Here is a 20,890-nt window from a genome sequence, read left to right as displayed (position 1 = left end):
CTCCATCTCTCTGCCCCTCCCCCACTCACACGCTCTCTCTCAAATATAAAAAATAAAACATAAAAAAAAAGAATGAAATTTTTCCATTTGCAACAACGTGGATGGAACTGGAGGGTACGCTAAATGAAATTAGTCAGTCAGAGAAAGACAAATATCATATGACTTCACTCATATAAGGACTTTAAGAGACAAAACAGATGAACATAAGGGAAGGGAAGCAAAAATAATGTAAGAGCAGGGAGGGGGACAAAGCATAAGAGACTCTTAAATATGGAGAACAAACAGAGGGTTCCTGGAGGGGTTTTGGGAGGGGGGATGGGCTGAATGGGTAAGGGGCATTAAGGAATCTACTCCTAAAATCACTGTGGCACTGTATGCTAAGTAACTTGGATGTAAATTAAAAAAATAAATTAAAAAAAAAGCAATTATATTTGGTAACAACCAGTCCACATTCCTTCATGGTGTCAACCTGTTAGAACTGAAGGGACCAGGCAGGCTCTCTAGCACCACGCTCTATCATATTACACTCACCTGCTTCACTCCTTTGTCCCTGTCTGACTCCGGACTGGTGTTGGGGCTTAAAGTTGTTACCTCTACGTAGAGCTTCTCAAATATTTCCTCTGAGGGACCGCTAAAATTAGGGAGAATGAACCCTTTTCCCCAGGGCTTCTGGGACTCTCCAAAGGAGCCTGTCGGAAGCTAAAAATGTTGTTGGCCAAAAAAAGTACCTATTTTATGTTGAAAAAGTGCAAATTTTGATTTATACTGCACCATATATTTGTGTAGTTTTAGCATAACAATAATTTTACCTTCCTCTACCAAATCTTAAAAGTAATATGGACCCTCTAGAAGACGTACCGTGTGTATTCTGCAATTCCAATATTCCTCGCTACATCACCCAGAAGTAACCCAAGTTGGTCATCACAACGCTAAAGACATGAGGCAAAGACAGACATGGAGAGAAGTCAACAAGAGGAAAAGAATATCAAAGACAATTAGTCTGAGTGATAAGCTCTTTCTGGCCCCAAGTCACACCTCCTGACCTGGCCCAGTCCAGCTCCTGGGAAGTTTGTAGACATCCCTGCTATCTCTGGACAGGTGTTAGAGTGGTGGCTCAGGGTGAAGAGCAAGTCTCAAAACAGGAGCCAGGCCAAGTAAGGGAGAGGTGAGGGGCCAGGAGCAGCCAACTATGGTTAGACAGGAAAGACTGCAGGAAAGACTGTCTAGGGGTCAGGAGAGACGCTTGGGGCCAGGAAGCGGAAGGCTAAGAAAAGGGCTGGTCAGCAGTTGCCCTTTCTTCCACTGAGCCCATCTTTGTTTCACTTCCTCTTACCACTCATGCCTCAGAAAAATGAAGTAAAAGAGTTACCTTGACCTCTTTAGATGAAGGAATCTCCTTTCCAGAATAGCTGCATCTGCTGCCATAGCTGAGCAGAAGGAGGATGAGTACCAGGGCGTCTTTCAAACCCGTCCAAATGGGATTCCATCTGTTCTCTCCCCATGATGGGAAATACCCCAGATCTGTGTCCCTGACTTAGGTGAGTTTGTTCCCCCCATCATTTTTTTAAAACCTTTTTTAAACGTTTATTTATTTATTTTTTTAATTTTTTAATGTTTATTTTTGAGACAGAGAGAGACAGAGCATGAGCAGGGAAGGGGCAGAGAGAGAGGGAAACACAGAATGTGAAGCAGGCTCCAGGCTCTGAGCTGTCAGCACAGAGCCCGACGCGGGGCTTGAACTCACGGACTGTGAGATCATGACCTGAGCCAAAGTCGGACGCTTAACCGACTGAGCCACCCAGGTGCCCCTAAACATTTATTTATTTTTGAGAGAGAGAGTGTGAACAGGGGAGGGACAGAGAGAGAGAGAGAGAGAGGCACCCACAGAATCTGAAGCAGAATCTGAAGCAGGCTCCAGGCTCTGAGCTGTCAGCACAGAGCCTGAGGCGGGGCTCAAACTCACAAAGTGCGAGATCATGACCTGAGTTGAAGTTGGATGCTCAACCAACTGAGCCACCCAGGCGCCCCTGTCCCCCGCCCCCATCTGTTTTAGCAAAGCAAAGACAGGTCTAACTAATCTCCCTCCTATTCTAGTACTGTCGATGCTGCCCTGAATGTAACAAAGAATGGCAAAGACAGAATTTGGATATTTTTCTATTGATCATTATACACCAGGGGAAATGGAGTCACAGGTTGGGGAAGATTCAGAGAGAGGTAGGGTCCCGGTTTGGGGAAGCCCAGCTTAGAGCTGGGGATCCAGGGAGGAGGAGGTGTTTGAGAATGGAGAATGGAGACCTCCAGACTCAGAGGTCTTGGAGGCATAGTATCTCCCCGTGTTGGTCAGGCCTGGGTCTGAGGAATCCTTGGACCTTCAAAAGGTCTTAAAAGCCTTGGGCCTTACTTGGCCTTTCAGGTCCTGCAGTTAAAACTGGAGCTTTGTCTTCCCACTGAGTCCCATTAAGGTGACCGGGGAAACATCCCTTCTCGTTAGGATACAAAATACCAAATTAAGTTCTGTTGGGGGTAAAGCAAAGATCTTTCTGAGGTGATACTAGGAAACTAGAACTTCTTATTTTTTGGCTTTCTGGTTCCAAATGACCTTGAGGAAATAGGCTCTGTAGGAGAAAGTTCAATGGAGAGGGGGTCACCACTGGTCTGGACAGATTAGCTAACTGAAGCTATTCCTGTCTAGCTCATTCCTCCTCTCTTTCCTCCAGCCAGACATAATGATATGATGGGAGATGAAGACCTGCTCAACCAGCCCCTTCCTCTGTCAGAAGCTTCTCGGTTGAACAGCTTCATTTGACTCCTGGCTTGCAGATTGTGACCTTGAACTCTGCTGTAGGGGTTGTCACCTCCCTCGATAGTTGATAGAATTGCTGATGCTTCTACCACTGGGGCTGAGGCAGTTTCTTGGAAAGGACTGGCTGGATGCCTGAGGTATCTTTAGCTTGCCCAGGCTGAAAATAGGTGGGGGAATTCTGAGGATGGAATGAGTTCAGCAACAGCTGGACACGCCCTGACCTTTGTTCTCAAAACCATTTGGATTCGTGCAGGTGGGTCAACACCAGCTTGAAGGATTCCTGGCGGCTCTCTAATCCGAATTCTGTCTCATGCATGAGGAAACTGAGGTTTGCAGGCTTGTCATGACTTTTCCAAGGGCACAAGGCTGTGGAGTGGTGAAATTCCATAAACTGTAACTCCATAAACACATGACCATAACCAGTGCTTTGCTCAGTTGAGTCGGCAGCCTATCCCCTGGACTTAGTTCTCAGCCAGCCTACGCCTGCAGGCCACCCTTCCCTCCTTTCAAAGTCCAAACAGCAATAAAAATGAATTGAGGGAAGTCATTGTCTTTTCCTCGCCAAACCATGGGTGCCCTGTCCCCCTGACATCTGATCTTCCAATTCCCTTGGGTCTCCACCCCCATCTTCTAAACTACACATTGCATCCAGTTTCCCATCCAGCCCTCCCTCAAACCACCTGAGTCCCTGTGAAGTTTGGAGACTCAGCTCTTAAGCTTCCGGCCTAAGGTGGGAGGGGACCAGAAGCTAGGGATGGAACATAGGGTAGGGGAGGATAGGATTCTTGCCAGAGAACCCACTCTGCCTGGGGCCAGCACAGGCCTGGCTGTGTGGGGGGAGCCATGTGTTCAACATAAGCAGGCCCTGGCAGGCAGGTAGCACAGCGCTGAGCAAGCACTGTGTGGGCCCTCTCTAAATGTTTGCAATCGGAGCCTCAATCTCTAGCTTCTCAGGTGGTCCTGCAGAGAAAGAGCAGTCCTGACTGGTGACTAGACCTCAGGCTTCAGCCTCAGCCTGCCCGTATGGAAAGTAGGGGAGAGGTCAATGGAAACAGTCAAATTCTGCCTGGAACGGCTCTGGAATCTGGGGAAGCTGCTAGATCCCGTGTCTCTGGCTTTGTTCATTTGTTCAGCAAGGTCACCTGCCAGGAGTGGCAGGATGCCAGCTAGGAAAGAATCCAAGAATGGTCTGATCTTTCTGACTTTGTTTGTGAGGCAGTACAACTGAGCCCAAGTGGTCACTCCAACCTTTGTCCTCCTTTCTCCCGGGAAATGGGAAAAAATGTATTGTACATAGAGGTGGGGGCAGGAGTGCGCTCCAATCCTCCTCTACTGTCTTTTTTTTAGACTCTTTCAGAGTCCTAAGCTGGCATTAGGTGGGATTTGAGGGGATGGCTGTGCCCCCAACATAGACACAGATATAGCTGATCAGATAGGACTGGTATATGTGGTGGGGCGGCTGCAGGGGTGGGAGAGTAAAGGAGATCTTTCAGTGTCTTTTATGTTTGTTTCTTGCTGATTTCTCCCCACCAACAATCACAGGCTAAAGTGTGACTATGGGAAACCCCAGTGACAGGTCCCCTGGCCCCTCCCCCACACATTCCACTCACCCAGCACCTTGGAGAGCTAGAAAAAGAAACACAACAATCACCACAAATTGCTCAATAACTGTGGAATGTTCTCTTTCAATTCCTGTTTCCTTTTCTGTTCTCTTGGCTGCCTCTACCTTAACACCTATTACGGAACCCCAGCCTGACTTTCAAGGTGCTTTCCCTCAATAGATTCACAGTTCCTGCTTAGTTTTTACAATGGGGGTAAGAAATACCTTACATGAGATTGCCAGTCTCTATCACTTGATGCTGTATGGAATTCAGTCGGCCTGCCTGGATATGGTTAGACAATTTCTTGAAGGCTTTCCCACATCCCCTCTTTATGACTTTCAAATGTTTAGTAGGGTCGCTATGACAGCATCCCAGCTATCTGTGCCTGCCTCCTTATTCAGTTCCTATTCTGGACACGCAGCTTGCCCGTGACTGTTGCATGGACCAACTGGCTAGAACCAATCAGCTCACTGAGGGCTTCCCAAGAAGCCAATCAGAGCCTAGGGAAGTGACCTCACCCCAGGGAGAGCCGAGTGGGTGAGGAAGCATCTCTCAGAGCTGAGCTGTGAGTGTCCCTAAGTCACTCCCCTCCACCCCACCCTCCTTACTTCCTGTAAAGCAATACCGCCTACCCCCTCCACCCCAAGAAAGGAGTGAGAAAGACTAACTACCTTCCACAAAGAAGAACCAAAAGAGATACTGCAACTCAGCCACAAAGCAGCTTCAGGAAGTGGAGAATGGTGGCTCCGTCTGCACAGACACATCTTTCAAAGTGGGATCCCTCGGGTCTGGAAGAAGGTGTGCGCTGGGGAGGAATCAGCACCTCCTCCCCACTCCCTCCCTGCACCTGGCTTTCTCGACTCTCTCTCACAAAAATAGCTGTAATCTTTCCTTGTAAACAAGGACAAGATCAAGGTCAAGTGTGGGAAAGAGAGGGCCTGTGTCCCTGTTGAACACACGTGACAAGAGACGATCATGTCCCGTGACCTGAGGACCAGAGGCTCAGAAGCCGGCTGGTCTTACAGGGCGTGGGCCGTTCTTCTCTACTACTCACTCCGCACAGCCTCATAGATGAGTTCCTGAATGTTCCTTGGCAGGGCTAGATTAGGAGTATGTGTCCCGCCATGGGAGTGGGACGGAAGGGGTAAAGGACAGGAAGGCTGCAATGCCAGTGTGTCACACTGGACTCTGACAGGCAAGGGAAAAATGCCCCAACTAGGCCATTCCCTTCTTTTCGCCAGGCTTCTCCCATCAGGCCTCACCCTGGACAGACAGACAGACAGACAGACAGCTAAAAACATTTTATTTAAAAATATAAAACTGGCCTTACTCCTCCTAACTGCATGCACCCCCAATTATCTTCCACTACAAAAAAGTGCGGGGAGTGGCATGTGTACAGCTGTCTCAGCTCTAAAAGCCCAGTTCTTCTCTGACCCTTCCTTCTTTCGTACAATTAAGACATTGGTCCTTTACCCTTTCCCCCCAAGCTATCAGAGGTGACACAAGGGTAGAAGGAGGGGAAGGGTGGAAAAGAGAACTATCTGTCATCATTCTCCATTCCTATCTCCAGGGCCAGTTTATCTGGACTCTAAGCAAATGATTCGCTTGTCCACAAAACCAAGTAATAGCGACAGTTACTTCTGTATCTTCAATCAAGAACGATGTGAAGGTCTGAGATATTGTTCAGGGTCCTTCTTCAGTATATAGCCTCATCCATATTGTCATCACTGTCACCCCCAAAGTCCTCTCCATTGTCAAAATATGACATGATGTAATCAGTTTCCTGAAACAGAACAAAAAGAAATCAAAGTAGGCACGTTTTCAGCATTCTCCTTCCTCCCGGTGTATCAGCAGCCGCCCCCCTCCTCCCACCCTTAAACCATTCCAGGCCTGGGAAGTCCCTTGGGGCTGCCACTTGCTCTTGAGAAGAGCCTGGGGGCACATGAAGTGGAGGGCGCTCTCCTCTGGGGGGACATCTCCTTTGGCTCTCCAACCCTCTGGAGAACAACCCTGGTGGATGGAACTGAGACTCCCAGAGCTTATGAGAAAGAGAGGGGAACTGAGGGTGGAAGGAGAGCCCTCTCACCTCTTCATGTTCTTCTTCGTCGTACTCCTCTTCTTCTTCCTCTTCCTTCTCTTCTTCTTCTTCTTTCTCTTCATCTTCCTCTGAAGTCACTTCCTCCTCCTTCTTCTCCAGGGTCTGATGTAAAGATGAACAGAAGGAGAAACTCGGACTCAGCTCAGAGAAGGGAAAGAATGAGGCACAGATGGGCCAAAGGACAGGGAATGGGGCTGGGACCCAGGTGGTCTCTATGCACATTTCCTCCTCACCTCCAGTTTCTGTATTGTTTCTTCCTTATCTTCTGTGTTCTTGGGGGGCCTCTTGGGGATTAGGATGGGGGTCCCTGGTCAGGGAATCAAAAGGTGAATCATCTGAGAGCAAACTTCCTTGTTAGCGGTCCACCCCACCCTCTTGCAGAGACCATGTCACTCTGCTGCCCTCATGTGGCCACATGGCACCCAGCTACCATACTGGGTGGAATGGGCAGGAACTGGGACGGCAGGCAAGACCACCAACAGCCTTGGCCCTCCAGCTGGTGAAGGAAATCTCTCTTCTGCCTCCTTTTCCCAGATATACTCACGTTCCTTTTGTAGCTTCCTTACTCGGATCTTTAACTCACGGGGTAAACGTCGCCAATCTGGGAACAGTGGGAACATAAAAGTCAGTAAGACCCTGCCTGGGGTCTCCTGTGAATAACCAGTTTTAAAGGAGAAGTAAGAGTCAGGATAATGGTGAGGAAGGAAGGGATTGGGTCAAAGTTACTTGGAACAAAACTGTGGCTTGGGTGCCTCCAGGGAAACGGGGGCTATTTGATAGGTTTTCAGGTAGAGTCTGAGAGTGTTTGGGAGGACATCTAGGGCTCCCATGTGTAAATACTGTATAGAGGGGAGGAGGGGACAGAGAAAGGTGGATGGGCTGGTGGCTTGTGGCATCTCAAGGATTTTAAGAAAGGGCAGGCAACGAAAGGGCCCATCACCTACCAGGGTTCCAATCGATGGCATTGTCAATCGGCCCTGACATCTGATATTTGTCTGAGTAACGCTCCACATCTGAGGGGTCAGAGGCCAAGGGTCAAAGTTTTATCCTTTCAGAGCCCTAGAACAGGGTTGTTTCTGAGGACCCAGCCCTCTCAATACTCAGGCACTGTCTGTTCCCCAAGCTCAGAGCCCAGGGGATCAGCTTTAACAAGGACCTTCAACACTCATCCATGTTGTCCCTTTGCCACCCCAAATTACAATGTTTTGTTATCTCCCTTAACCCAAAGGCATGGCTATATTGAGAGGTAGTGTGATACGGTGGAAGTACACTAGAGAGCAAGAGACTAGGGTTTCAGTCTTCCCTTTACTCCTTGTTAATGGGGCTACCAGGCAGGCCTTTCATGCCTCTGAGCTTCAGCTCCTAAGGCTTTAATCAGAAAGCACTGTTTGTCAATATACTCCAACACTGCACTTCCACACCTGTTGGTAAATATCCAGTATCCCAAGCCTCCCAGTGACTCCCCTTCTCCAGTCCCTCCTGGTCTCCCTGACCTCTTTGTAATCCTGTTAAGCTTAGGAGGGCTTCTCAGAGACCCGTGTGTGAGACTCAGAACAAACCATGGATAATGCATTTCAAATGCAGGGGTAATTGTTATGATCTCCCCAGTTAGACAGCGAGCTTCCTGTGCTGCTTCTGGCCTCTCTGGCCCGCAGAGTGCTGTGTACAGGGCACTGCTCATGAAAGGCACTCAGAACACGATGCTAGCATTCCAACTGACCTCTCTTGGGGACAGCTGGCCGGATGAAGTAGGGGAGCTGCCTCATGGCCCCTCGTAGCTCCTGCTTCAGTGCCAGAACATATTCCCCTTCCTCTCCTGAGGGCAGAGGCACTGGGCGGAACTCCAAGGGCTAAGGAAGAAGGGGCAGTGGTCAGTTCAGGGAAAAAACACTAGAGAAAAAATCTAGAAGGGTCTCTCCCCCCCCCCCCAGTTCAATCCAATGCTCCCACTGAACAGAGGGCCAAGAAAAATGTGGGGAACAATACAGTATTTTGAAAGCTGGGGAGCTGAGAGTATGAGAAACTAGCTTGCCTGGGAAACATCCCATGTGAGTTGGAAGCATAGAGACAGAAAGGGGCAAGATGAGTTTTATGATGGCCCACAAGGAATCCTGGATCATATATAGTCAGCCAGGGGCACACGGGAGTCTCAGGAAGGGGGGCAGATACTCACAGGGAAGAGTGGAGAAGGCTGCAGGGTGGGTGGGGGAAGAGCATCCCCCTTCCCAATGCCCACAGCCTCCATGTTGAAGGTCAGCTGGCCCCGGCCACGACCCCGGCCCCCACCCCGACTGGCCATGGTGGAGGGGGCCTGGGTATTCAGAGATCCAGTGAGAAAAACCTGATAAAGACAAAAACAAAGAGAAAAGTATGGTAGAATGATAGGCAGCCAGGGAGGTGCAAGACACTCAGTCTTTTCCCCTAGGGCCCCCAAAAACCAGTGTAATTCAACAAATGTTGATAGGAAAGGCATTGTACCAGGCAGCGTATTTCTGGAAATACAGACATGGATGAGACATAGTCCCAACAGGACAGATAACTGCAAAGTAGTGTAACTCTAGCACAAAAGGGAAAGTGATTAGACCTCTGGATAAAACTTCCCTCCATCCCTAAGGTAATTTGATATTTGTCACCATCTGCATATCACCATCTAATCTTTGAATTCTTTCTCTCCCTGGCTTTCCACACCCAACCAGGCCCCAATTCAATCCAATGCAGTGAATTTCAGCAAAATATGTATTAAGCATCTACTATGGGGGATAAGGATAAGTCATCAGTCTCACGGTCAGTGGTGGGAGGTGGGAGAACCATTACAATCAATTTATTTTTTTGTAATACCACTTAGGAGCACTTAGAATCTTAGAGTTGGAAGGACCAGTAGAGGTATCTAGTCCAAAAGCTCTCCCAACCCAGTACTCCACTTTGTAAGTTGTTAATCATTTCACTTCCAGTGGCATTTTCTTTTTTTTTTTTAATTTTTTTTAATGTTTATTTATTTTTGAGAGAGAGCAAGACACAGAGTGCAAGTGGGGGAGGGACAGAGAGAGAGGGAGACATAGAGTCTGAAGCAGGCTCCAGGTTCTGAGCCTGATGAGGGGCTCAAACTCACAAACCGGGAGATCATGACACCCAAACCGAAGTCGGATGCTTAACTGACTGAGCCACCCAGGCACCCACAGTGGCATTTTCTTAAAGAGAGCGTGTCTGTTCTCCCCCAAGGCAGCCCACCCCACAGTGATAAACTCTGATGAATCGAAAGTTCCTTCTGTTACTAGAAGTAGCAGAACTCTGCCTGTTGTCATCAATCTTAAGGGACCAGTCAGAGGAAGGTAGGATGGGGGGTAAAGTTACCAAATGAAAATGAAATTTGTAAGAAATGATATCCCAGTGACAAAGAGCACACCTAGCACCCAGATCTTGGTTTCTAAGACCATTTTCCAACAAAAAAAGACCCAGGGCTTCTTGGAGAAATGGCTGATTCTAAGGGCTGAGGCAGGAAATACCCAAGGCGAGCCTGAACCATCTTCTAGTGCCAGGAAGTAAAGAAGCACTCAAAACAACAAAATACAGACATTGGCAGGCTATGTCAAAGGGGCATAAGAGTCTACTGGAAGAGATCCCAATGGCCAAAGAAGAATTTGAGCAATAAAGTAGTATTAAGTTATAACCCCAAAGTATAAAATAAATATCATGAGTCCACACTGATAGAAAGAAATGATTAAATAAGTTAATACATGGGGGAGAAAAGACAAACCTCTTGTGTAGAATTCCAAATAAATTATGTAGATTCCACCCTGAAGAGGGGGAGTAGAACTTCCCACTTCTTAAGGGTGGACTATATATAGGGAATTTTGTCCAATTCAGCTTTGGAAAGGTGGGGAGCGGTATAACTCTACAGTGGAGAAAGTGGACAAACACTACTTCAGTCAGGTGACCAAGTTCAACATCAACAATATTAAATTACACTGCTAGTATGTGCCCTTAATATGATGGGATAAGGGAGAAATCTAGGGGGACTGGGATAATGAGGGGAGGCTTGATGAATCACAAGATCTCAAGTTAGGAAAAGCCCTCAGAAATCATGTATTCATTCATTCAACAAATTTTTATTGAGCATTTACTATATGCCAGACACAATGCTGGACAATGGGGATCATAGTGAATCTTCTACTCTAGACATGCATCCTTCCTCGGATAAACCATATTTAGTAAATTGTTATCTAGTTTCTATTTAAACATCTTTAGTAAGAGGAATCCCTGGCTCACTTTGCAAGTCTTCAATTAATAATATTTGTTCTTCAATTAATATCCAAAAAACACTCTAAACAAGAAATATATAGTTAAACAAAATGCACTCAACAAAAGATTAGCTGGTGAAAAAAAGATTTAGAAATGTGTATAAAGAAATCTATTTTGTCAAACACACACATACATACTTTCTTCATGTATGATGAAAAAAAAAGTTGTTTTTGAAGGCTATACGCTGAAAATTAATATTGGTTAATTTGAGGTGATGGGTGTTTGCTTTTTGAGGGGTTATGTGTATTTTAACGTTTGTTTTCTATACTGAAAGGTATTTCTTTTGTAATAAGAGAAAAATAATCATTAAAAAATTTTAAAATATATCAACAGAGTAGTAGGTGAGATTAACAATACGTAGCAGGAAGGAGAGGGTGAAAAAATGTGTGTCTGAGGAATTTGGAAAGTTTTAGGTCCAACAAAAAATGTGAGGAAAAAATAAGAAGTTAGCTAATAGGTTAAATTGTGATCTGATTGAAAGGACTTATTAGGAGAGAAAAGATGTCTCATGGACACTAGAGAAGAAGTAAGAATTTGTAAGCATGTCTTCAGGCCCTTTCAGGGGAAAGGACACTAACCAGCTGGTTTAGGTATAATTCCACTTGACAGACCCAGTTCTGGCAGTGGGGACAGGAGCTGTTTTTATTGCAAAGCAGTAAGGAGTCAAGAAAAAGCTGTGAGCTTTGAGGTTAGACACATTGAATTCCATTTCCACATATAACCAAGTGGCCTCCAAGGATGTGGGGTTAAAAGAAAAAAAAAAGAGAGAGAGGAAAAAAAGAAAAAACTTTATTTCATTGAGGCAATAAACTGGTGGTTGGTTGGGAAACTGAACCATCCATCTCAACCCCCTCAGGTCAGGAATGTACCATGAGTTTCTTCTCTTTAAGATTGTGATTGAATCTAAATTCTTGAGGATATTTAGGGTCTTCCATAATCTGGTCCCAAATTGCTTTTTCTTATCGTCAACCCTCCCTAGAGTTCACCTGTGCACTCTCCTTCCCCCAAACAACAACATCTCATATACATGACACTCATTCCCATTTATGCCTAACTGTATTGTGGTAGAAGTTACTAAGAAGCAGATTTCAACAAAATACAGAAAAACCATGACATCAAATTTAAGAAAGGCAGTATGTGTAGTGGTTAAGAACATGGATTTGAATTCCAGTTCTTCCATTTCCTAGCTATACAACCTACAGCAATTTATTTAATATCTCTAAACCTGTTTCCTCATCTGTAAAATGGGAATAATAATAATAATAATAATAATACCATCTTAATTCATTCAACAAATATCTACTGAGTGCTTGTTATATGCCAAGAACTGTTCCAAGTGCTAGGGACATAGCAGTGAGCAAAACAAACGAAAACTGCTATACCAATGGAGTTTAAATTGGTGGAGTTGTCAGTATACAAATATTTCAAGCCATGAGACTGGGTGGGATCCCTAAAGGAGTGGATGTGAACAGAGAAAAGAAGAGATCCAGAGATTGAGGCCTAGGGCACTCTAATACTTAGGGTTTCCTATATTTGTGACAAATAAAACAAGGAGTTAATACTCTTATTATATAAGAACTCATGGACATGCAAATGAAAAAAAATCATACCAATAGAATAAATGTGCAAAGGACATGAATAGGCAATTGATAAAATAATGATCGACAAAACCATTCTTCACCTACCAAATTGACAAACACTTAAAGAATAATCAGGTTGCCACAGTTTTTTTGAGATGGGACACTCTCATACCTCATTGGAAGGATTGTCTTTATACACAGTATTTCAGGGGAGCAACAGCCTTTTAAATGTTCATATCCTTAATCCAGTAATCCTACTTTAAAAAATGTACCCTTAAAGATGTCATCATATATATAGTCAGACATGTAAACATGTCTGGTCATCAAAGAGCCATCCATGGTAGCAAAACTTCTGAAATAACTTAAATGGCTCAACAAAAAAATGAATGGTTAAAAAAAAATCAAATATCCATTTTCGGCTATCATGTAGAAAGAAAAATGACTTCAAATAATACTTAAAGGCAAAAAAAATGTTCACTATGTACAGTGGAGGGAAACAGGATAAAAATTATATTTGTGGTATAGCCTGATTTATGTAACACACACATGTATACGTGCAGAAAAGAAATTGATAATAATAATATTATAATAATGGTTATCCCTAGATCATGGTCATGAAATAATAGACATTTTCATCTACACCTTTATGTGTTTCCCAATTTTTTAGAATAAATGTATATTACTTTTTAAATCAGAAACCAAAGGGAGGGTACCTGGGTGGCTCAGTCAGTTAAGGGACTGACTTTGGCTCAGGTCATGATCTCACAGTCCGTTGAGTTTGAGCCCTATGTCAGGCTCTGTGCTGATAGGTCAGAGCCTGGAGCCTGCTTCAGATTCTGTGTCTCCTGCTCTCTCTGTCCCTCTCTGCTCGTACTCTGTCTTTCTCTCTGTCTCTCTCAAAAATAAATAAACATTAAAAAAAAAGAAAGAAAGAAACCAAAGGGGATGGTTTTTCTTTATTTTTAAGAATGCTACCACCAGGACAGTGCTCCTTCTTTTACAATGGAGGTGAGGAAGGCATTTCGTTGAGCTACATATTTGTTTAGAATATTTGTTGGATATTAACTGAAGAACAAATATCCAAAAATGGGATGACCTGCAAAGTGAGCTAGGGAGTGTTCTTACGAGTGATGTTTAAGTACAAGATGGGTAACAATTTACTAAATATGGTTTATCAGAGGAAGGACGCATGTCTAAAGTAGAGGATTCACTATGATCCCCATTGTCTAGCATTGTGTCTGGCATATAGTAGATGCTCAATAAATATTTGTTGAATGAATGAATGAATGGATGGATGAATGAATACATGACTTCTGAGGGCTCTTCCAAACTTGAGACCTGGTGATTCATCAAGCCTCCCTTCACCATCCCAGTCCTCCTAGCTTTCTCCCTTCTCTGGACTGTGGGAGCAATTGCATTACAAACCACTAACTTAAGAGATCTTAATTAGATACTGTATTGTATTTTATTTCATCTTTTATTAATTGTTCCCTAATTATGCTAGGAGTTTAAAGTTGGCCTTCGCAATCAATTCCATTCAAGTAACCTTTATTGGGCACTTTGTATTGAGTACAAGAACCTGCCTACAAAACCTTATATTCTCAGAAGAACAGAGAAATATTAGAGACCACACACTAAGTGCTCTAATAGAGGTACGCATAAAACGTTACCTTCAGACTGGGGAACAATTAATTACGAAGAAAAAAAAAAAAAAAGGAAGAAGAGGTGGTCCAAGAAAGCTACAGGTAGGAGACAATATTTCAGCTGATTCTTAATAGATAACAGGAGTTTGTCAGACTCTTAGACAAGGGAATCATGATAAAATATTCGGGGGAAGCTGATGCCGTAACAAAAAGTCAGAGATACAAGAGTGAATCTTTCTCACTTTGTGCTTTAATCTGTCTCCCCTATGCACAAAAGAAAACTGCAGTTCTCTGTATAATCGGTACAGCAATGGGAGCCCTGAAGAGAAAGGGAAAGAAGAGTAGGAAACCAGAGGGGGCTGATCCAACAGGCTGCCAGAATGCGTTGTCTATCTATCTCGCAGCGTGGCCCTGGCGAACTAGTTCCGGAGGTGTGGGACAGAACCAGGTCAGCGCTACCGGGACGGAGCCTTACCTGCTGCCCCTCCCCCACGCGGAGCCCACGTCGCAGCCAACTTGAAATTTGCAGGTCTTCCTCTAGCTTCTGGCGCCCTAGCTCCGCCTCCCAGGGCTTCCCATTGGTCAATTCTCCCGGCCAATCTAGGAGAAGACCAGGAGGGAGATCCGCCCACTTGAAGCCGAGGAGAAGGAAGGAGGGGGAGAGTCAGCCAGAACCCAGGCTTGGGAAGCCCGGCGTGGTGCGGAGAGAGGGTTGCAGAATCAACCAGGGCTTGATTATTTCCGACCTCATCTCAGATGGCGGAGCTCCTGGCTAGCGAGAGTTCACACTTAGAACTCACCGAGGGACACTGTTGAGAAAGCTCCCACAGAGAAATGAAAGGGTTGTTCCTTAGGGATCACTCTTTTTGTGACTGGGGCTTCACAGCTGGGTCTCCCCTCCATCACTCCTGCCTTCCCCTCCAGTCCTACACGGCTTCCCTCCAGCACCACCACTGAATACTTATTTTCTATTATTTTTTCCCCCTGTGGGTTGCTGCCATGTCTGTGAGAAGATGAGCGGAAAGTTTGGGGAAGGAAGGATTAGGAATTAGAGAATCAGAGTTGGGGAGGCAGGGAAGGAGCCCAGTGTTTCCTACATCTTCTATTGCCTTCCAGCTCCTCCTAGCCCTTGCTGAAGGGGGGCATGGTTGGTGGGAGGGAGGCGGAGAGGAGCCCTATTTTCATTCACACACACACACACACACACACACACAAACAGGGAAGGAATTCAGAGTGGACATAAAATCTAGGAGTTAGTCAAGAAGACTATCCCAGATGTCAGAGAAAATGGGCCTGGGAGTGAAGCCTCTTGACTTGGGAGGCTGTAGATCCAGTGGGAAGTGCCCCATCTTTGGAATAGGACAGAAACAGAGCTGTGAGGCTTTGAAGAACTTGCTTAACTTAGGTATCAGTTTCTTCACCTATAACAAGGAGATAAAAAGGAGATTCCTACCTTATAGCATTGTTGTGAATATTGGAAATAATATATGTGAAGTACCTGGCACATAGTTGGCGTCCCGTAAATGGTGGCTAGTAAAAATGGGTAGCTTCCCAGCAATATTTCTCTTCCTCCTTCTCCAGGAACATTATTTTTAGTATCTTGTGTCTGGTGGTCGCCAGTATGAATGATCTCAGGTGAGTTTTCCAAATCCTTGGGATTTTTTTTCCCTCATCTTCCACTTCCCTGATGCCTTCCAGCTGGACACAAACTCATTCCTAAAATATGCAGATGGAAGCTATGGTAACCATGGAGACAGGGCAGGTGGCAAGGAGAGGCAGAGACAGACAGCAGAGAGAGACGGGTTACAATTGTGACAGATAGGCAGAGAGAAGACATCAGGAGTCATTGGACAGAGACCTTCAGGCAAGATGGAAAAATAATGACAGTCTAAGCAAGATTGATTGTAAAGAGATGCAGTGAGAAAGGATGTGTTACAAGGGTCACTCTTCTCTCTTCCCCTTTTCTCTCTCCCTCTCCCCCTTCCAAGAATGTGGGGAGGAAGGCATCTGGGAATGCCCCCTGGTGTACCTAAAAATGACCCCGTATATCCATCCACTCTCCTCACACTTATCTGAGGTCTGTACCAGGGAACTGAGGTTCAAGTTTATCTGTGCTGTGTGTTCCGTTTAGGAGGAGGTGGAGTGAGGATGTACCGCTGTCTGGCTCCAGCTCCCCCTCACATGTAAACTACAAGGAGGCAACCAGATCTCTTGCTTCTCTCTGTGCAGTATGGACTCCGGCTGTGGATTCCAATCGCCTCTCTCCACCTCTCTGCACAATGTGCCATGTGCTGTGGGTAGCAGGTCAGATCGGGCGTACAGGCGCGCATAAACACATCAAACGCGGAAAATGGGGCTCTGCTCAAGGAAGAATTGGGATGGTCCCAGTCTGGATCGCGGAGGAATCTCCTGAGGAACATTTAGGTTTGTTGGGGCTGAGGGGAGGTCGACTCAGCAAGAGAAGTCAGGATTGGAGCCTCTAGGTTTTGAGGATTTTTGTGTGCATGGGTGGGGGAACGGTTTGGTGCCCGACGCCCCCACCCGCAGAGACCAGGCTATAAATAGCAAGGCAGAGCTCCGCCCCCCCCCCCCCCCCCCAGCTTCTCTCCTCCCGAGCCGGCGCCGTGCCCGGGGCGCACCGGGAGGAGGGACCAGGATCCGGTGCCCGGGCGCAGATACTGACACCAAGGGAATCCAGGTGCCCCTCCCCACGCCATGTGGGCCCCCGGGAACCCGGTTCCGCCACCCCGGCTGCCCCAGGGCCCTGGCCTCAGTCCTGGCCTCTTGGAGATCCTGCGGACATTCAGGTATCTATTTGGGCGCACAGCCTGGGAGGGAAAGAGCAAGGAGTGATGGGGAACATAGCAGGGGCAAAAGAAACCCCCAATTCTCCCCCCACCCGTTTTAGGTCCCAAATGCAAGCTGCTTCCCTCCCCCCACTCAATTTTTGGGGCTGTGGCAACCTAAAAGAGGTTAGGAATGGGAATTATGTGTGTGAATGTATGGGTGCATGTGTGTGGGTGGGCGGCGTTCAGCATCCTAGGAAGGGGTATTCCAAGTGCGGATAAGAAAAGGGGGATGCTGGAAAGGTCTGATAAGCCGTGGGGTGAGGGTGGGGGTGCGGTATCCCTGCGCGTGCACGTACGCATTTGCACGCGCGCTCGTCCTTTAATGCGGGTGCACCCTTCCCACCTCCTCAGGCATGCGCTGGGGGGAGGGGGCGGCTCAAAGGCATGAGTTAGAGGAAGGACTGTGTGCCGTGCCGTAGAGATCTCCCCACGCCGTACCTTTCCACCGGTGCCTCAGTTTCCCTGCCTGAATCCGTCAATAAGATCTCTCTCTTTCTCGCAGGGATTGGCTTCGCCACTGAGCCCTCAGGCTTCCGCCAGCCACCACCCCCACGCCCCTAGACACCCTCGGCGGGCCCCCGTCCCGGCTTCATTGGTGCTTTCGCCCCAGCCGCAGCTATGCTGCACACCGAGGGCCACGCTCTTCTTCGGGCCGTGGGTCAGGGTAAGCTACGCTTGGCCCGTTTGCTTCTGGAGGGAGGCGCCTACGTGAATGAGGGTGATGCCCAGGGTGAGACTGCGCTAATGGCGGCCTGTCGGGCCCGTTACGACGACCCCCAGAACAAGGCACGCATGGTACGCTACCTCCTGGAGCAAGGCGCTGACCCCAACATCGCAGACCGCCTGGGGCGCACCGCGCTCATGCACGCTTGCGCCGGGGGTGGGGGCGCCGCCGTGGCTTCGCTGCTCCTTGCCCACGGTGCAGACCCCTCAGTGAGAGATCACGCGGGAGCCTCGGCGCTTGTCCACGCCCTGGACCGCGGGGACCGTGAGACCCTTGCCACGCTGCTGGACGCCTGTAAGGCCAAGGGCACGGAGGTCATCATCATCACCACCGACACCTCTCCCTCGGGAACCAAGAAGACACGGCAGTATCTCAATTCCCCACCGTCCCCGGGGGTGGAGGACCCGGCTCCCGCTCCTCCTAGCCCGGGGGTCTGCACTTCGCCTTCGGAAATCCAACTGCAGGCTGCAGGAGGAGGAGGAGGAGGAGGAGGAGGAGGTGGAGGAGGAGGAGGAGGAGGAGGAGGAGGAGGAGGAGGACGGGGGTTGCTGTCCCCTCGCGCTCAGGAAGAAGAGGAGAAGCGGGACGTATTCGAATTCCCTCTTCCTAAACCCCCCGATGACCCCTCCCCTTCTGAGCCGCTCCCCAAACCACCCCGTCACCCTCCAAAACCACTCAAAAGGCTCAACTCCGAGCCCTGGGGCCTAGTGGCCCCTCCTCAACCTGTCCCGCCCGCGGAAGGGAGGCCGGGGATCGAGCGCCTGACCGCCGAATTCAACGGCCTGACCCTGACCGGTCGACCCCGTCTTTCCAGACGTCACAGCACTGAAGGCCCGGAGGACCCGCCTCCGTGGGCGGAGAAAGTGACGGGTGGGGGTCCTCTCTCTCGCCGAAACACTGCGCCAGAAGCTCAGGAGTCCGGTCCCCCTGCGGGGCTGAGGCAGAAACTGAGCCGCATGGAGCCGGTGGAGCTCGATACTCCCGGGAATATTTGCCCCGACTCGCCGGAGTGCAGCCGTTTGTCCCTGGAGCGCCGCCGATACAGCGCCTCCCCGCTGACCCTCCCTCCAGCCGGCTCGGCGCCCTCGCCGCGCCAGTCCCAGGAGAGTCTGCCTGGGGCAGTCTCTCCCCTGAGCGGACGGAGGCGGAGTCCCGGGCTGCTGGAGCGGAGGGGCTCGGGGACGTTGCTCCTGGACCACATCGCGCAAACGCGGCCTGGTTTCCTGCCTCCGCTCAACGTCAGCCCCCACCCTCCCATCCCCGACATTCGCCCCCAACCCGGAGGTCGGGCGCCTTCGCTGCCCGCCCCTCCCCAGGCGGGGGCGCCAGGCTCTCCTAGGACCAAGCGCAAGTTGGTGAGGCGCCACTCGATGCAGACTGAGCAGATCCGCCTGCTAGGGGGCTTCCAGAGTCTAGGCGGGCCAGGGGAGCCAGGGCGCTGAGACGAGTGAGAGGAGTCAAGGAGGGTGGGGATCAGGACCTTGATGGGACAGGTGGGAAAACCAGCTCACACACACACCACGGACATAGGGGTCTCTTGCATGTGCTCACGGGCACGGTGCACGCACACATGGGTAAGAAAGTGTCCACAAGCACAGTACTCTTATTCACAGAGAAGGGTAAGTACTCTATTTACTGGGCATATAGACACATGCATTCATGTGCTGGTCACTTCACATGCATATGGGAATTACTTGTGTACCCATCCATAGGAATGGCACACACAGGGCCACTTGTGCTAGGGCCCCAAGTGGGTCCCAAACTCACCTGCATTTGTTCAGAAGCAGTAGGGAACCCCTACTTATGGGTAGTATCCAATCTGTTTGCCCTCCTGCAGAAGCAGTCCCCTGCTTTCCATGTATGCCCTGCAACACAGCTCGTTCATGACTTTGCACACTCTGCCCTCTTCCTGAATATCCCACTCCCTTGTGTAGGTCTTGCTTCTCTCTCCAGGCCTGGCTCCTTTCACACCCTGCTTCCAGCCCTAACCACTTTTCAGGATATCTTCTTCACTTTCCTTAGGGGTTTCCTGCAGCAATCCCCAGCCTCAGTTCTGCTGCTGCCCTTCTTGCTCTCAGCTTTACTTCTCAACTTCCTGCCTTTTATTCCCATCTAGCTCCCCTAACCAATCAACAGGTTGTCTCATTTTCCCAGGGAGTGGGTCATGGGCTCTACGCTGCAATCTGTCCGTCTGAGCTTATGAACACCCCCGCAGGTAGAAGTGGGGAGTAGCCCTAAGTCACTCCTCTCTCCACTTGACATATCAAATAAATGTGTTCAGAAGTCTCTGTTTTGTCACTTCTGCCTGAGGGTGTGGGATGTGGGGAATGAGGAACGGGGATGGAGGGTGATGCTAAGCATATCTATAATGATCTAGGGGATACTTAGAGGTTACAGCCACCTTCTTTGCAGGAGACCAACAGACCAACTGTGGTTGCAGAAGAAATAGTGTCCCATGTCCTGAAGGTTTTAAGGCATTTGGCAGACTTTCACTTGCCCAGTCTCCCCTATGTCCATCTTCAAATTCTTTAACTTAAGATTTCTGCAAAAGTATATCTTACAAAAAGTACTTCCCTCCACTATCAACACATATATCCCAGTAGATTAACTGCCCCTCTTTCAAGCTTCTTATTTTGTGACTATTCCCAGTTATTCCTTGGGGGTCTAATTTTCATCTCACCGGTGCGTTTCATCCATTTTTTTTTTTCTACTTCTGACTTTCATTTCCCCATCCTGAGCCACTGCAGGGGGGTGGATGGAGAGAAGTATAGCTTCACCTAGGTAAAAATGGCATGATGGTCTACTGACAAAGGATGTGTAGTGTGTGTGTGTGTGTGTGTGTGTGTGTGTGTGTGTAAGAGTAATCAGAGGAACCCAGCCTGACAGGTCATGAACAAGGGTAATTGTCTTAATCTGTCCCCTTAGACTTCTCGGTTTTCTGATTTCTGCATATCTTCCAGTTCTTCCTCGCTCTAATGGGAGGTTAAGGGAGCGGCCCATTCCACTCTTCCTTACTGTTTCTCCCAACTTAGAATAGGTGAAGTCAGAAAATTACCTAACGATGTGTGGTATAACTAAAAGATCAAAGTATTGGGAATCAGAAGACCGATGTTTGAATCCCTCTTTGCCATCTCCTAGCTTTAATTTTGGGCAATGTGTCTAGCCTTTCTGAGTGTCCGTTGCCTTATCTGTAAAATAATAAACTCTAGTTAGTCATTGTGATTGAGTAAGACACTGCACTTAAAGTACATTGCATGGTGTCTGACGTAGAGTAAGTGTATGCTCATTAAATG

The 20,890-nt window shown here is 48.0% G+C and overlaps 2 protein-coding genes across 6 annotated transcripts; one reads left to right on the top strand and one right to left on the bottom strand.

The window, feature by feature from the left end:
* Positions 1–5,690: 5,690 nt before the first annotated feature.
* POLR3GL (RNA polymerase III subunit GL) lies at positions 5,691–17,758 on the bottom strand. 5 transcript variants are annotated; one of them, XM_042953730.1, is made up of 10 exons: positions 17,678–17,758; positions 15,523–15,740; positions 14,500–14,655; positions 8,676–8,843; positions 8,223–8,352; positions 7,447–7,515; positions 7,047–7,103; positions 6,736–6,809; positions 6,491–6,604; positions 5,691–6,187 (listed from the first exon to the last, which is right to left on the bottom strand). In XM_042953730.1, the coding sequence occupies exons 2-10, from the start codon at positions 15,529–15,531 to the stop codon at positions 6,101–6,103; spliced, it is 864 nt and encodes a 287-aa protein (XP_042809664.1). In that variant the 5' UTR covers positions 15,532–15,740; positions 17,678–17,758; the 3' UTR covers positions 5,691–6,100. The 5 variants fall into 5 exon arrangements, with proteins under 5 accessions (XP_042809664.1, XP_042809668.1, XP_042809666.1 ...); XM_042953734.1 differs by having other exon boundaries at positions 14,500–14,624; XM_042953732.1 differs by lacking the exon at positions 7,447–7,515.
* Positions 17,492–19,039, top strand: ANKRD34A (ankyrin repeat domain 34A). Its single transcript, XM_042953729.1, has one exon. The coding sequence runs from the start codon at positions 17,492–17,494 to the stop codon at positions 19,037–19,039; it is 1,548 nt and encodes a 515-aa protein (XP_042809663.1).
* Positions 19,040–20,890: the final 1,851 nt, after the last annotated feature.

This window comes from Panthera leo, chromosome C1 (assembly GCF_018350215.1).
Source record: "Panthera leo isolate Ple1 chromosome C1, P.leo_Ple1_pat1.1, whole genome shotgun sequence".
NCBI classification, from domain to species: Eukaryota; Metazoa; Chordata; class Mammalia; order Carnivora; family Felidae; genus Panthera; species Panthera leo.
This window is presented reverse-complemented; position numbering and strand designations above follow the sequence as displayed.